This window comes from Bufo bufo, chromosome 6, assembly GCF_905171765.1.
Source record: "Bufo bufo chromosome 6, aBufBuf1.1, whole genome shotgun sequence".
Classification (NCBI taxonomy): Eukaryota; Metazoa; Chordata; class Amphibia; order Anura; family Bufonidae; genus Bufo; species Bufo bufo.
Genome location: NC_053394.1, coordinates 116,327,158 through 116,342,919, shown reverse-complemented (window position 1 = coordinate 116,342,919; position 15,762 = coordinate 116,327,158). Strand labels below are relative to the sequence as shown.

The window sequence follows — 15,762 nt, the reverse complement described above, 5'->3', positions numbered from 1 at the left end:
AAAAAATTTGTAGAATATAACGAATATTCGAATATTCGCGAATTCGAATATTCGTTATATTCTACAAATTTTTTTACAAAAAAAATCGGCATGGTAATGATTGCGTAATATGCAAACTTTCGTAATGCGAATCTTTATCACAAATTTTTAAATTGCCGAGTAAAAACATGATTCCTCCCTGCTTCTTGCTTGTGAGCCAATGAGTCATAGAACTATATTGAATATATTTGTTTTTTCGAATATTCTACAAAATATTCACTAAATATTGCGAATTCGAATATGACCCTACAGTCATCACTACAGTCTGTAGGCCTTGTAGCAGGGATAGGTACACAATCCAATCCTGTTGGCACACAATTCGATCCTGTTCGTGATGCCACTTTTGCAGTGACCAGGAACGGGGTGCAGTGGGCCAGGATATGGGTGGATTATAGTCTGTATTTTGTTTGTGACGCCAATTTCAGCGTGCGCAGGGTACTATCACAGGGCCCTCCCAAGGTGTTATAACACACATCCCAGGTTAGGAATGCCAGAGTGGTGTAATGGCCTATAATGTCTCTTTAGGTGGTGATAATTGTGTCAAAGGTGTCTCCTACCTGGGTACGGCTGGACTCCTGGCTTACTTGCAATAAATTGAGTGTAGTGATAGTAGGACTAATAGAGGAATTTTTCAGCAGAAATTGATGTCCAGACCTTTAGATGAAGTTCCAACTTTTCTTTACTGAAGATTACTTTTATCCAAGCAGAATACAGCTTTATTAAAAATAGAATGGGCACTCATATATCTAGTTCACAAGGTAGGCAATGCGACTCAAGCGATATGATAATAATATATTAATTTATTAATAGCGATATATATATGCAGGTAAATATTGACAATGCACAATTGTAATTGTAGACCTAAGCAGAGCTATACCCCCTAAATAAATATAAATTGTTAAAACTCACATAAAATATATGGTAAAATGGGCATATATCTATCCACTGTTATAACTAATAGAAAACCGGGGGTCCGGTCCAGCGATAATAGGTGGAACACAGTGAATATAGTCTTCTGTTGTCTACAACAGTGGCTAGCAGCAAATATATCTCCAGAGGTGATATATGTGAAAATAAATGAATAAATAAATGAATAAATAAATGAGTGTAAATTCAACAGTGATATTACGTGATAAAAAGTGTCTAATAAAATATAAAATCCATTAGATCAATATTAAAGTAGTGAGCAAACAAATAGTGAAATAATATATATATAAATATATAAATATATAAATATCTCTGGAGAATCAACAATTTTGCTGTGTCCCACTGGTAGTTCTGTTGGTAGTTCTGTTCCTAGAGTACAGTCTTTCTTTAGTGGTAAGACATATAACCTGGATCACGGCTTGATCCACACTATTATCCACAGGTACACTCGGTTTGAGCAGATATCTGCCTAAATAGGCTGTATGCTTGAACAACCGCTGCGAACGCGGCAAGGTACTTGAGCAGTAATACAAATGTGTCCAGCAATGTGGCGAAGTAATTGATCAACAATGCAAATGTAGCAGACAATATAGCAAGGTGATTAAGCAGCAGTACACATATATCCAGCAGTGTTGTATCGATTCACATATATCGGAGCTAGATAGCTCTTACTCACATATAGTCCTGCTCCCACCGTGGCGTCCCACGTGGTGTAAGTTCAGGAGGATTTGCCTTTAGGTAGCACAGCTGAGTTGTCTGCTAGCGATGCTGTATCCACCCGGCTGGGAACGGGAATGCTGGCTGTGTCACGCTGTAAATCCACTTCCGGTTTCTTTGATTAGAATAGATATTCCACCTGTTTGGATCAGTACTGGTGGTGAGATATATAGTCCATCAATCTCTGTATTAAGTCCAAAGAAACCCGCAGTTCAATTTTCTTTTAGAACCGCAATTCTGATGTCCTTTAGAAAGCGCTTTCTCAATCCAATATAGTGGAAAATTATTGCCGGTATATTGTCAGGTCCAATTATTCCTCACCAGACGCGTTTCAAAGGCTAACTGCCTTCTTCCTCAGTGGCTAATTTGGATCTGACTAACCTGCCGGCTTTTTATCCTCCAAAGGGCTCTTTGTTAAACCTGAAATGGACCCAAAGAATCTGGGTTTCACAGATACAATTATCTTATATTGCGGTAGTCCTGCGGTATGTCTGCGTTTTTTGTACACACATGCGTTTTTCTGTGTTGTGTGTTCCTAAGTACACCAGAATCATTATGCATATCAAATTTTTGTTATAACTGGTTGCAATTGGATCTTATATGGATAATATCATCCTATATCCTATATTAATATAAACATATTGTTCTTTTATAAAATACAATATAAAGGGCTTATAAACCTTTATTGGAAACCTATTAAAAACATATTAAAAACATTAAATAGTAGGGAGCTTCTGTATTAGGTCTAAAAAGTATATAATATATAAAATATAAATATAAAAATATAAATATAAAAATAAAAATATGAAATATATTTTCGGGTATTGTATTCTGCAAAGTGTATATATGTATTTTCTTGTTAATTAATATGCAGCAGACTGTATTCCATGGGGCTCATCCCCTAAAATGGTTCGGGCAGAGTATATGGGATGGTGATATAGATGGACTTGGGTCGGAGATCTCCAGCGCAGGGGGGGTCATAGTGCTGCTAAACAGCCCGACCAGTACCCCCCATGGGCCGAAGACACCCGACCCATCACAAGAACCCAAATATTTCCAACTCGGCATTTAGTCCGTTCGCAGCATTCGAACAAATAGAACGCCATTGGAGGGGGGGGCAACCATATTGCCCGAATGTCTAGGGCGGAGTCTAGGAAGATCTTCGAATTCGGCAGTTTGGCTCCAGCAGGACTAAATGTCGAGTTGGAAATATTTGGGTTCTTGTGATGGGTCGGGTGTCTTCGGCCCATGGGGGGTACTGGTCGGGCTGTTTAGCAGCACTATGACCCCCCCTGCGCTGGAGATCTCGACCCAAGTCCATCTATATCACCATCCCATATACTCTGCCCGAACCATTTTAGGGGATGAGCCCCATGGAATACAGTCTGCTGCATATTAATTAACAAGAAAATACATATATACACTTTGCAGAATACAATACCCGAAAATATATTTCATATTTTTATTTTTATATTTATATTTTTATATTTATATTTTATATATTATATACTTTTTAGACCTAATACAGAAGCTCCCTACTATTTAATGTTTTTAATATGTTTTTAATAGGTTTCCAATAAAGGTTTATAAGCCCTTTATATTGTATTTTATAAAAGAACAATATGTTTATATTAATATAGGATATAGGATGATATTATCCATATAAGATCCAATTGCAACCAGTTATAACAAAAATTTGATATGCATAATGATTCTGGTGTACTTAGGAACACACAACACAGAAAAACGCATGTGTGTACAAAAAACGCAGACATACCGCAGGACTACCGCAATATAAGATAATTGTATCTGTGAAACCCAGATTCTTTGGGTCCATTTCAGGTTTAACAAAGAGCCCTTTGGAGGATAAAAAGCCGGCAGGTTAGTCAGATCCAAATTAGCCACTGAGGAAGAAGGCAGTTAGCCTTTGAAACGCGTCTGGTGAGGAATAATTGGACCTGACAATATACCGGCAATAATTTTCCACTATATTGGATTGAGAAAGCGCTTTCTAAAGGACATCAGAATTGCGGTTCTAAAAGAAAATTGAACTGCGGGTTTCTTTGGACTTAATACAGAGATTGATGGACTATATATCTCACCACCAGTACTGATCCAAACAGGTGGAATATCTATTCTAATCAAAGAAACCGGACGTGGATTTACAGCGTGACACAGCCAGCATTCCCGTTCACAGCCGGGTGGATACAGCATCGCTAGCAGACAACTCAGCTGTGCTACCTAAAGGCAAATCCTCCTGAACTTACACCACGTGGGACGCCACGGTGGGAGCAGGACTATATGTGAGTAAGAGCTATCTAGCTCCGATATATGTGAATCGATACAACACTGCTGGATATATGTGTACTGCTGCTTAATCACCTTGCTATATTGTCTGCTACATTTGCATTGTTGATCAATTACTTCGCAACATTGCTGGACACATTTGTATTACTGCTCAAGTACCTTGCCGCGTTCGCAGCGGTTGTTCAAGCATACAGCCTATTTAGGCAGATATCTGCTCAAACCGAGTGTACCTGTGGATAATAGTGTGGATCAAGCCGTGATCCAGGTTATATGTCTTACCACTAAAGAAAGACTGTACTCTAGGAACAGAACTACCAACAGAACTACCAGTGGGACACAGCAAAATTGTTGATTCTCCAGAGATATTTATATATTTATATATTTATATATATATTATTTCACTATTTGTTTGCTCACTACTTTAATATTGATCTAATGGATTTTATATTTTATTAGACACTTTTTATCACGTAATATCACTGTTGAATTTACACTCATTTATTTATTCATTCATTTATTTTCACATATATCACCTCTGGAGATATATTTGCTGCTAGCCACTGTTGTAGACAACAGAAGACTATATTCACTGTGTTCCACCTATTATCGCTGGACCGGACCCCCGGTTTTCTATTAGTTATAACAGTGGATAGATATATGCCCATTTTACCATATATTTTATGTGAGTTTTAACAATTTATATTTATTTAGGGGGTATAGCTCTGCTTAGGTCTACAATTACAATTGTGCATTGTCAATATTTACCTGCATATATATATCGCTATTAATAAATTAATATATTATTATCATATCGCTTGAGTCGCATTGCCTACCTTGTGAACTAGATATATGAGTGCCCATTCTATTTTTAATACTATTGTTTTCTGGTGATTGGGTACAACATCTGTCTGGTGCACCTTGCCATCATAAATCAGAGGTGAGCCGTCCCTTACCCTTTTTCTCAGAATACAGCTTTGGTCTTTGGTCCCAGCAGGTTTTGGCAATGGTTGGCAGGAATAAATCTTCTGTACTATAAATCTGGAGCTTGCAGGATAAGACATCTGCTTAGAAACTGTGGCAGGAATTTATCTTCTGCGCTTCTCTATATCTTCTGCTTTGTGGGGAGAGACTAGCTGAGGAGGAATATGGCTTCTCCTAGGTCTCTGGACTTACTCTCAGATGGTATCACGGCTGAGGATGGGAAAAAACCCTCAGCTGTGCGATGACAGAAGATGGTGGTCGCTGCTAGGCCAGGACAGGAATCAGGGAGCAGGTCACCTCCTAATACGTCCCTAATTCTGACCCTGTCTCCTAGCCGTATGAGCTGACCCTGATGGTGGGAGGGTTCATAGTCTGGAACCTATAATCCCTACTAGCACTCAGGGTGGCCCTGGACTAGGAGCAGGGTAAGACGACCTGTTCCTCCAAGACACGGACGAACAGGAGTCTCACTAGCCAGACTGCAAAGGAAGGGGAACATAAACAGCATATGGCAATGGCAGGTAAATGAAGCAAGTACAACACCTACCTGCCACAGACACACAGCCTGGAACCCATGTACAAGTGCTGCTGACCACAACAACACAAACGGACACAGCACACACCAACATCACACAGGAACCCAGGAAACCATAGCTGCAATAAACAAAGAGACCACAGAAACATCTTCAAAACATCATACATAAACTTTGTGCACAACAAAACGGGAAAGTGCACACATACAAAGAGAGGTTGTCAGGTGTAACCGCATGCACTTGACAGCAAGCTGCCTAGCAACAGCTCAGGCTGCTATACTGCCAAATACAATCATGTTGCCAACGGCAACCACACGTGAGGCAACATACAAGCAGCCCTCACCATGTGGTTGACAATAAAACCAAACTGCCGGCAACTGCATGCGGATCCAGGAGTCACGACCATAACCATGGTCGTGACAGATGGTTTTTCAGGGAATACTGTCATCCTGGAACTCTGGAGGTTGTCTGCTTTCTTGTCCTCCAGCTGAGGCTGCAGTGCTCAGACTGGGAATATGAACAATGTCTCAGCCGAGACAACATCCTGGCTTTTTTCCCTATCCAGTGGGACTCCTTACACACACCCTACCCCTAGCAGGGGGTGGGCTACACACTGACTCTAACTTCCTTCTCCACCCAAGCTGAAGGATGTGGGAACAGTCCACACCTCCACAGACTCGGAGCTAAGCTGGAATAATCCATTCCAGCCTAGATATACTAAACTGTAACTAGCTCCTTACCAATGTATTGCTGCCACCTGCTGGTAAACCTGGAATATGACAAGGAAACAATTGTATTTAACATGGTTTTACATGCACAGTTGTGAAGACATAATACAAATTATATCAGAAGACAATATAAAAGCTCTTAGAAGCTAGTAGCGGGTTACACATCCACCCGTTTATGTAAAAAAAAAAAAGATAAATACATATATGATGAAAATGATTTTGATGGTACTGTCCCTTTAAGGGGGTTGCCTGAGTGAAAATAAAAATGGTAAAAGGCAGGGAAGGTATTAAAATACTAAAAGACATTATACTCACTGCCTCCAACCCCCTCCACTCCAATGCCGCCACTGCTGCCGTCCTCCCCGCTGAGCTTGTTCATATATCTGCAGTGGTGACATGCCGTATACTGCATATGACAGCTGCAGCCGATCAATGGCCTCAGCAGCCGTTGAGGCCAGTGACAGGCTGTCATGTGCAATATATGGGCACGTCTTTGCTGCAACCAAGAACATGACGTCACGGCTGCAGCGGCGTCGAGGATCAGAGTGACAGAGCTGGAGCAGAGGGGTTTAAACTGGTATAACTTATTTTATTATTTTAACAACTTCCCTGTCTTTGAAGATATTTATTTTTACTTAGTTAACCCATTTAAGATTCTAGGAAAGCAGAGTTACAATCCCAGTGTGGTGGGAAATTGGTTGCCACCCGATTTCCCATTAACAATTTTTTACAACTGGATTTTTTGCTCATACAGGACAGATCATTGACCATGGTTGGGTGAATCTGAGTGCAAAAGGACACGAGACGTCCCTCTCCATGTAGTTTGCAGGTCTGCAGACTCTTGTGACCAGCCGTATACATAATGAATGCCTCAGTTCCTGGTGCTCGTGGCTGGTACATTATTTATAGCCTGGCTGTGGGCTGCTGGAAATCTGCTTCGTTTTATTCCTCCTCCGTCCATAATGAATGAGTGCGTTATTAAAGAGCTGCAGACGATTAATAACACCAGTGGTTTCCTTAGATCGATGACTGTAAACCGCGCATGAATACAGGAAGGGAAACAAGCAGTGTTAACCCTTACAGTGCTACAGGGAGAAGAACAGAACTACATCCCCTGTCCACCATAGTAATGCATATACCCAACAATTGTGTCCCATCTACCACCACACCTGATGTGAGAGAAGGGCAGTGTGAGGTTTACAGTCATGGCAAATTTTGGTTTTCACAGATTTTACTGCTTCATCTTTAATGGTGTCAATTTGCATTAACTCTAGATTGTTATGAAGAACGATCAGATGAATTGCAATAAATTTGAAAGTCATTCCTTGCCATAAACATTAACAAAAAAAACAATTTCCACTGCGTTTCAGCCCTGCCACAAAATGCCCTGCTAACATAATTTTAGTGATCTTCTCGTTAGTTCAGGAGAAAGTGTTAATAAGGACAAAGCAGCTGATATCACTCTGTCGTGCTGATTGAATTAGGAAAGCAGACTGCTGGCTTTAAAAGCGGGGTGACGGTGCTTGAAATCATTCTCTTCTTCTGTTAAAGGGAATCTGTCAGCTTCAAACCTCCCCCCAAACTAGAGTAAGCGGTGTACAGTGTGAGTGACACAGAGTCCAGTTATGTCATTACTATCTTCATACTCACTTGCAGTCTGACACTCTACTCCGACATACCAACAGTAAAAAGCACTGAGAGGACTCACAAGCTCACACACACAATGGAGAGGACTCAAAGAGTAGTCCTCTCAATGCACAGCGTCAAAATGCAAGTTACATAGTTAGTACAGTCGGAAAAAGACAGAAGTCCATCAAGTTCAACCTAGGAATAGTGAATTTGAGAAAAGGGGAGTAAGACCTACACATTTTCATAAGCATTAATGTCACCAAATTTTTGTACAGCCCATTTATATAATTGTATATGTTAATCATTTCCCCTCCATCTGAAGATTAAAAAAATGTAATTATTTTAATCTTTCCTCATAACTAAGGCCCTCCACCTAAAGTGGTAATAATACATCCTTGTCCTGCAAGCCCATGCCTCTTTTTATACATGACAATAACCTGCTAACCTTAGAAGCAGCTGATTGACATTGTCTCCTGTTATTTAATCTACGATCTACAAAGACACCCAAATCCTTCTCCACAAGTAACTCCCCCAGTGTTACATCTCCTAGGCTAGGACATATGATGCACAGAGTTTATTACCAAGATGCAGGGCCGGTTTTAAAGAAAATGTGGCCCTGGGCAAAATCAAAAGTGGGGCCCCAAATCTTGTAATAATGTAACACAGTTACATTCTTTCGATTCCGGCGCTCCCTCACAGATTTACACCCTATAAAGCTCCTCATACAGTTCTTCACCCTCATGGCCCTAGAATACGCCACATGCCCCCTCCCCTCACAGCAATGAGTTCCCCTCACTCACGCATCTGAGAGTGTTAAAAACCGGAAGTGCGGGATTCCTCTTCAGGTCACTTTCCCCCGGTGAAGATTGGGGAAAGCACACTGTTCTAAGAATGAGCCGCAGCCTGTACTAGGCTTCCAGGCTCATTGTTAGTATATCCCAGTTCAGGCCACTAGATGGCAGCACTAAACTGTGATATAGTGATTTCTACAGAATAATGGACCAATTTACATCTGATGATTGTAAGTTGTGGTCCACTTGGGGGACTTAAAGAGGACCTTTCATGGGTCCAGACATTATAAACTAAGTATCAGGATATGTAGGGCATAGTGCAGGGATCTAACTGCACTTACTATTTTTTCTGGGCACCGCTCCGTTCGCCCGCTGTGGCCCCCATTGTATTCTCCCGCCTGGTATGCTAATTTTAGCATCGGTACAGGGAGGAGGAGACTGCCCTGTTTCTCAATGGGCGTCTCCTTCTCCCTGGCTGTAACGCTGTCCAATCGCAGCGGAGAGCGTCAGAGCCAGGGAGAAAAAAACAAAACACCTTCTCACTGGCTGTGACACTCTCCGTTGCGATTGGACAGCGCTACAGCCCATTGAGAAACTTCAAAAGTTTTGAAAATATAAAAAAATACAAAAAAATTTAATTCACCCCCATTTCCCCAAAATAAAAAGAAAGAAAAATAAAACATAGCATTATGGGCATCGCCACATGCAAAAATGACCATACTATTAAAATATTTTAAAAAGTTAGCCCATATGGTGAATGGCGTAACAGAAAAAGGAAAAAAAAGGCTGATTCGCGTTTTTTCATCACTTTGTCTCCCAAGAAAATTGAATAAAAAGTGATCAAGTCATACACACCCCAAAATGGTATTGTCAAAAACAACAGATCGTCCAGCAAAAAATGAGCCCCCACACATCTCCGTAGACATAACTATAAAAAAGTTAGTTTAGTGCTCTCATTAAGAGAAACAAAATAAGAGTATTGCTGGTTTGATACCTTTTAATGGCTTAGGCTACTTTCACACTAGCGTTGTTTGAATCCGGCGTTCAATTCCGTCACCGGATCCGGAAAAACGTGTGAAAACTGATTACATTTGAATCCTGATCAGGATTCATGTCACAATGAAAAAATGCATTGGAAAAAACGGATCCGCCATTTATGGACTTTAACTTTTTTTTCACATTTTTCGGGTTTAACATGCAAAAGCCGGATCCGGTTTGACGGAACACACGGCGCCGGATCCGGCGTTAATGCAAGTCAGAGGGAAAAAGGACGTATCCGGCGTTCAATCAAAGTGTTCCGGATTTTTGGCCGGAGGTAAAAATACAACATGCTACGGTTTTCTGAAAAGCCTGATCAGTCAAAAAGACTGAACTGAAGACATCCTGATGCATCCTGAACGGATTGCTCTCTATTCAGAATGCATGGGGATAAAAATGATCAGTTCTTTTCCGGATTTGAGCCCCTAGGACGGAACTCAGCGCCGGAAAAGAAAAACGCTAGTGTGAAAGTAGCCTAACAAAAATAGAAGTAATGATGTTACATAGCGAGCTTTCGAGACATCACCAGTCCCTTTATCAGGCGTATTGGCTAACACGGTACCAGACTTTTTCCTTTTTATAAAGAAGTTATGAGGGTCAGAATATCGCGATGAAAAAAATTTATAATATTTTTACAAAGTGAGTCCTGATGAGGCTTAGCTTGCTGCAGTGAGCGGCCTATAGACATTCTGAGCGGGAGTGCTGTTAGGTTTGCCACCTTTCCCAACAAAAAATACTTGTTACACATGTTAAAAAGGTTGGTGTGGGTTAATACGGGTGTTATTTGATCATATTTTATGTTTTGCTCCATTTTTTCTCTCAATAAAATCAAACTTTTCACTATTGGGGACACTGTGTATTTAAGTTTTATTTAGCCTCTTTTTTAAAAATGTTTCTGTTTGGATTCAAACTCACAATCTTTTACATTAAAGACAAGGTACTTAACCACTGGGCTATAGAGCTCAAAGCTCAGCCATAGCTGAAAAAAAAACAATAGATGTTTCTCTTGTGTTAAAAACCTTATAGAAGGTTCTCTTGTGTTATATAAGAGAAACTTCTATGAGGTTTTTCAGAACTGACTTAGCACTGAGCTCTATAGCCCAGCGGTTAAGGTTTTTGCCTTTACTGTAGATGGTTGTGAGTTTGAATCCCCACAGAAACATTTTAAAACTCTAAATTAGATTTATATACACAGGGTGTCCCCAAGCATAATATCCACGCTTGGGAATACCCCTTTCATGTTCATAACACTGACTCCATAACACATCTATATGTGGAGTCAGAGCAGGGACTCCTAAGAAGGGAAATTCCCCAGTCTGGAGTCCCGACTGTCTGCTATCTGCCCAGACTGAAGCAGGGGGCCCCTTAGAGGATGGGGGCCCTGGGCAATTGCCTAGTTTGCCCCCCCCCCCCCCAATGCTGGCGCTGCCAAGATGCATAACTTTACATTTATCCCCATTGAACCTCATTTGTCAAGCTGATGTCCAAACCCTCAGAGTGTCCAAGTCAGCTTGTAGTTTATGGACATCTTCCATAGACTACACAGTGCTACATAGCTTGGTGTCATCTACAAAAACAGAAATGGTGCTATTATTCCCATCCTCTATATCATTAATAAATAAGTTAAGTAATAGAGGACCCAGAACTGAACCTTGGGGTACACCACTTATAACCCGGGACCATTCTGAATAGGAATCATTCACCAGAACACAGTCCTTCAGCTACTGTAGTTTTCAATCAAATTATAAACCATACTAAGTCAATAGACCTTATTTTAGCTATTGTGGGGACTCGCTCTGGTAGACAGGATTAGCGAACGCAGTATAGAGGCAACAACAAGTTCTTTGGATCAAACAGTTCAATGTTTTATTCACACTTTAGGCAAGTGACAAAACAAGCAGTCATATTCAAACAAAAAGTCACCTTGCTGTGTTGGTGGTAATTCACACCATGCGGCAATTCTGCCTCAAAGAGTCCTTGCTCATAGCCGCACAAACCTGTTTTCACACCAAACAGGTAGCAAGTCTTCATCCAGACACAAAGTTCCCAGATCCCAACACAGAGACATGGCTTCTGAGCCCAGCTGCCTATTTAAGGACAGCCAGCAGAACAAGCTGGGAGGAAAATACCTGTTTTCCCAGACCAAACCTCTCACTGTGTCACACTATTAAACATCTATGATGGACAGTATCAAATGCCTTTGCAAAATCCAAGGTAACTACATCCACAGCCATGCATCTACCCAGGCTTCTACTCACCTACTCATAAAAACAAACCAGGTTAGTCTGACAACTTCTGTCCTTGATAGCTAGCACTTATGATATTATACTCCTGTATATTGTCCCTTTAGAGTCCTTCAAACATTTTCACACAACAGAAGTTAGGCTTACTGTCTATAATTACCTGCAGAAGATATAGAGCCCTTTTTAAATATGGGCACCACATTTGCCTTGCATCAGTCAGTTGGCACCGTACCAGTCCCTAAGGATCTCTAAAAATTATGAACGGGGCACAGCAATAACTGAACTCTTGTATGTAACCCATCTGGACCTGGACCATATATACATGTAAGCAATTGCGTATGAGGATAAAAAAATAACATAATTGGACTCAGCACCACTTACAGTAAACTGCTTACTCTAGTTTGGGGGTGTTTTGGAGCTGACAGCTTTCCTTTAATCATGGTTACCTCCAAGGAAACACGTGCAGTGCATTGCTTTGGATCATAACGGCTTCACAGGCAAGGACATTTCTGCTTGCAAGATTGCACCTAAATGAACCATTTATCGGATCATTAAGGTGGACGTTCAGTTGCTGTGAAGAAGGTTTCAAGGCACCAAAGAAAGACCACCAAGTGCCAGGACCTCCTCCTAAAGAGAATTTAGCTATGGGATCTGGTCACCACCAGTGCAAAGCTTGGTCAGGAATGGCAGCAGAAAAGTGTGAGTGCATCTGTATGTTATTGGAGGATGGCCTGGTGTCAAGAAGAGCAGCAAAGAAGCCACTTCTCTCCAAGAAAAACATCACGGACAAACTAACATTTTGCAGGAAGTTCAGTGATTGAAATTCAGAGGACTGGGGTAAAGTTATTTGATCTGACTTCAGACATATGGAGAAATAAGTTTCCAGAGAAGAAAAGATCAGTGCTACTAAGAGTCCTGTGTCATGCCAACAGTAATGTATCCTGGGACAATTCATGTGTGGGGTTGCTTCTCATCCAAGGGAGTGAGCTACATAACATTTTTGCCTAAGAAGGCTGCCTTGAAAAAATAATGGGATCAAACCTCACCCAACCTCACCCAACCATCCAGGAGCAATTTGGTGATGAACAAAGGAGCGGTCAAAAATATAAAGGTGGAATCTGATTGGTTGCTATGGGCAACTAAGCCAGTTCTACTTTACACCAGTTTGATAAATCCCGCCAAATGTTTTTTTTTTCCGGCATGATGGAGCATGAGGTCACAAGGCAAATATGATAACTAAGTGGCTCAGTGAACAAAATATTGACATTTTAGATCCATGGCCAGGATACTCTCCAGATCTCAATCCCATTGAGAGTCTGTGGTCATTCCTCAAAATGCAGGTGGACAAACAAAAAGTCAGAAAAAGTCCAAATACTGATTAGACAAGAATTGGTTGCCATCAGTCAGGATTTGGCCCAGAAGCTGGTATCTAGCATTCCAGAGTAAATTTCAGAAGTCTTTAAAAAAGGGTCAACACTGGAAATACCGAGTTGTTGCATATACTTGATTTGTCAATAAAAGTTAAAAAAAAATTAAATGCTTAGAATTGTACTTCAGTATACCATAGAAACATCTGCCAAAAAGATTGAAGAACTTTGAAACAGCAAACTTTGTGAAAACCAAGACACTGAACACCATTCTTTTATGTAAATTATTTCAAAAGATAATCTGCTGGCTGACAATCAGATGTGCATGGGGGCTTCATCTGTTGGGGTAAAGAAGGATCAGGCAAGTTGAATTTCCATAGGTGCTCCTTTCGTTGTGGCAACAGATATGCATACTGGGGTGAACCGAGGAATAACAATTGGCCAAGCAGCTACTGAAAAGCATATGGAGGCCTTCACTGCACACTTTAATACATTGAACTCAATAGCACTAAAGTATGTACTAAGCTTCCAAGAGTGGGTTCCCATCACGCTTTTGTCATCCATTTAATGTTTACAAAAAAAGTATACATTAAACGTATGCCTCAGACAGATGCCATAAAAATTTTTTTTTTACCAGATAGCAAAAAAGTAACATGAACCCACCCTAAGCTTCCTTCAGTGGCAGCTGCAGGCCACTAGTAAACATGGTATGATTATGCACCCTACATCGAGGTAGACGGTAACTGTGTTGCCCATATACAGTACACCTAACGTGGGCCCTAGGTCAGCCTGTGAGAGCTAGCCTTCAACCCTCCACAGGCCCCATGGCAGCTATAGGGTCTACCTCTGACAAATATACTAATAAGGGCCAGTACTGTGATATTTAGAAACCATTATAAGTGGCTGTGCCATCTTGGTAACAACTAGGGTCTCTAATGCTAATTTGGGGTCTTGAAAAAAAAATGGTCTAGGTTCCATAATGGTGTTGGTTGTTACAGGACTGTGAAGTGAGGTTGGGGTTTCCACATTCTACTTATCTGAATTTGTACAGTGCTTCCCCTCTCCATGGACACCATAGTATTGGAAGCTCAACTTGGCAATATAAAAAATCTTGATGTGACTATGCAGAGCCGCAACCAAATGTATGGTGCTCTTCCCGGTAAACAGTGAAAGGAATATGCCGCTCGCTTCACCACTACGGCCCCTTCATTTGGCTGGTTGGAAAGGAGGGTTCTTGGAGTTGGATAGGTCATCAAGTTTTTATCAGTTTGATAGTCTAAAATGCGTTAGCCTTCAGGTATGACTGTGTCTTTAAATATGTATGTATGACATTTCATGGATTGGAGAAGGAGTCTCCTTGATATATTTGGTATAAGTACAGCCTCCCATCTCTTATAATTTATGGGGGATGCAAACAAATCCTGGAGACCCAACTGTGACCATTTATACTAACATTCTCCTTCTTTTCTCTCACCTAGAAGAGATGGCCCAGTCTCCAGCACTGCGGACTGAGTATTTGGTAACAGGGATGAGGACCCCACCTGCCAGGAGGAACAGTAAGCTTGCAACACTGGGGAGGATCTTCAAACCTTGGAAATGGAGGAAAAAGAAAAGTGAAAAGCTAAAACAGTCCTCTGCAGGTAAGAAATAGTGGGGGAGCATTTTGTTGATGATAAGGTGTCCAATATGTCTGCTAGGGATGAGTGAATCGACTTTGGGTAAAACATCCGAAGTCGATTTGCATAAAACTTTGTTTCAATACTGTACAGAGCGCTCACTCCTTACAGTATTGAAACAAAGTTTTATGCAAATCGACTTCAGATGTTTCATCTGAAGTCGATTCGCTCATCCCTAATGTCTGCCATTGTAGATGACACCCAGCTTTTCCATATATGCCTTCTCCTGAATAGCATAATGGCATATATGCCTAGATGTGTAATCATTCCGCCCCATTCCTGTATTGCTGTTTAACTATGCAGCTTTGCCATTCAGGAGCCTAGGAAATATGTGTGACAAACCCTCTAGGAAGCAAAAAAAAGTTGATTTAATTTTTTTTTTTTTTGCTTGAAGCCCTTTGGAGTGCTGCTGTTTCTATTTAGGCAGCTATTGTGAATATTCAGTTTCGGAGTCCAACCTTTTTGAGTCTTGCACCCTTGAGGATTACTTCAGCTGTGCTGCTACATCACTGCTACATCACTACATTTGTATCTATTCCCAGGAATTGTCTCCACTCCCAAGAAGATCACCTCCCGGCAGACCCGTGATGACATCATTAAGAAGGGAATTTTAGAAATTATGGAAAAAGGTAAACTACAATGCACAGGATGTTGTAATATATAGCAGGACAAACCAACATAGTCCAATTATTATACTGGACATGATGGAGGTGGCCATGGTATAGGCCAAGGGAACTTCCATCCAATCCAGTGATATGTCATCTTAGTATTGGCAAAAGTAGTTTT

The 15,762-nt window shown here is 40.9% G+C and overlaps 1 protein-coding gene across 1 annotated transcript in view; it reads left to right on the top strand.

Annotated features, from left to right (window-relative positions):
* The first annotated feature begins 14,778 nt into the window (after positions 1-14,778).
* Positions 14,779-15,762, top strand: part of PHACTR3 (phosphatase and actin regulator 3) — a 196,221-nt gene continuing 195,237 nt past the window's right edge. The window contains exons 1-2 of the mRNA XM_040435867.1: positions 14,779-14,940; positions 15,519-15,605. Of these exons, the coding sequence (XP_040291801.1) occupies positions 14,784-14,940; positions 15,519-15,605 (244 nt within the window). The 5' untranslated portion in view covers positions 14,779-14,783. The remainder of the gene's footprint in view (positions 14,941-15,518; positions 15,606-15,762) is intronic.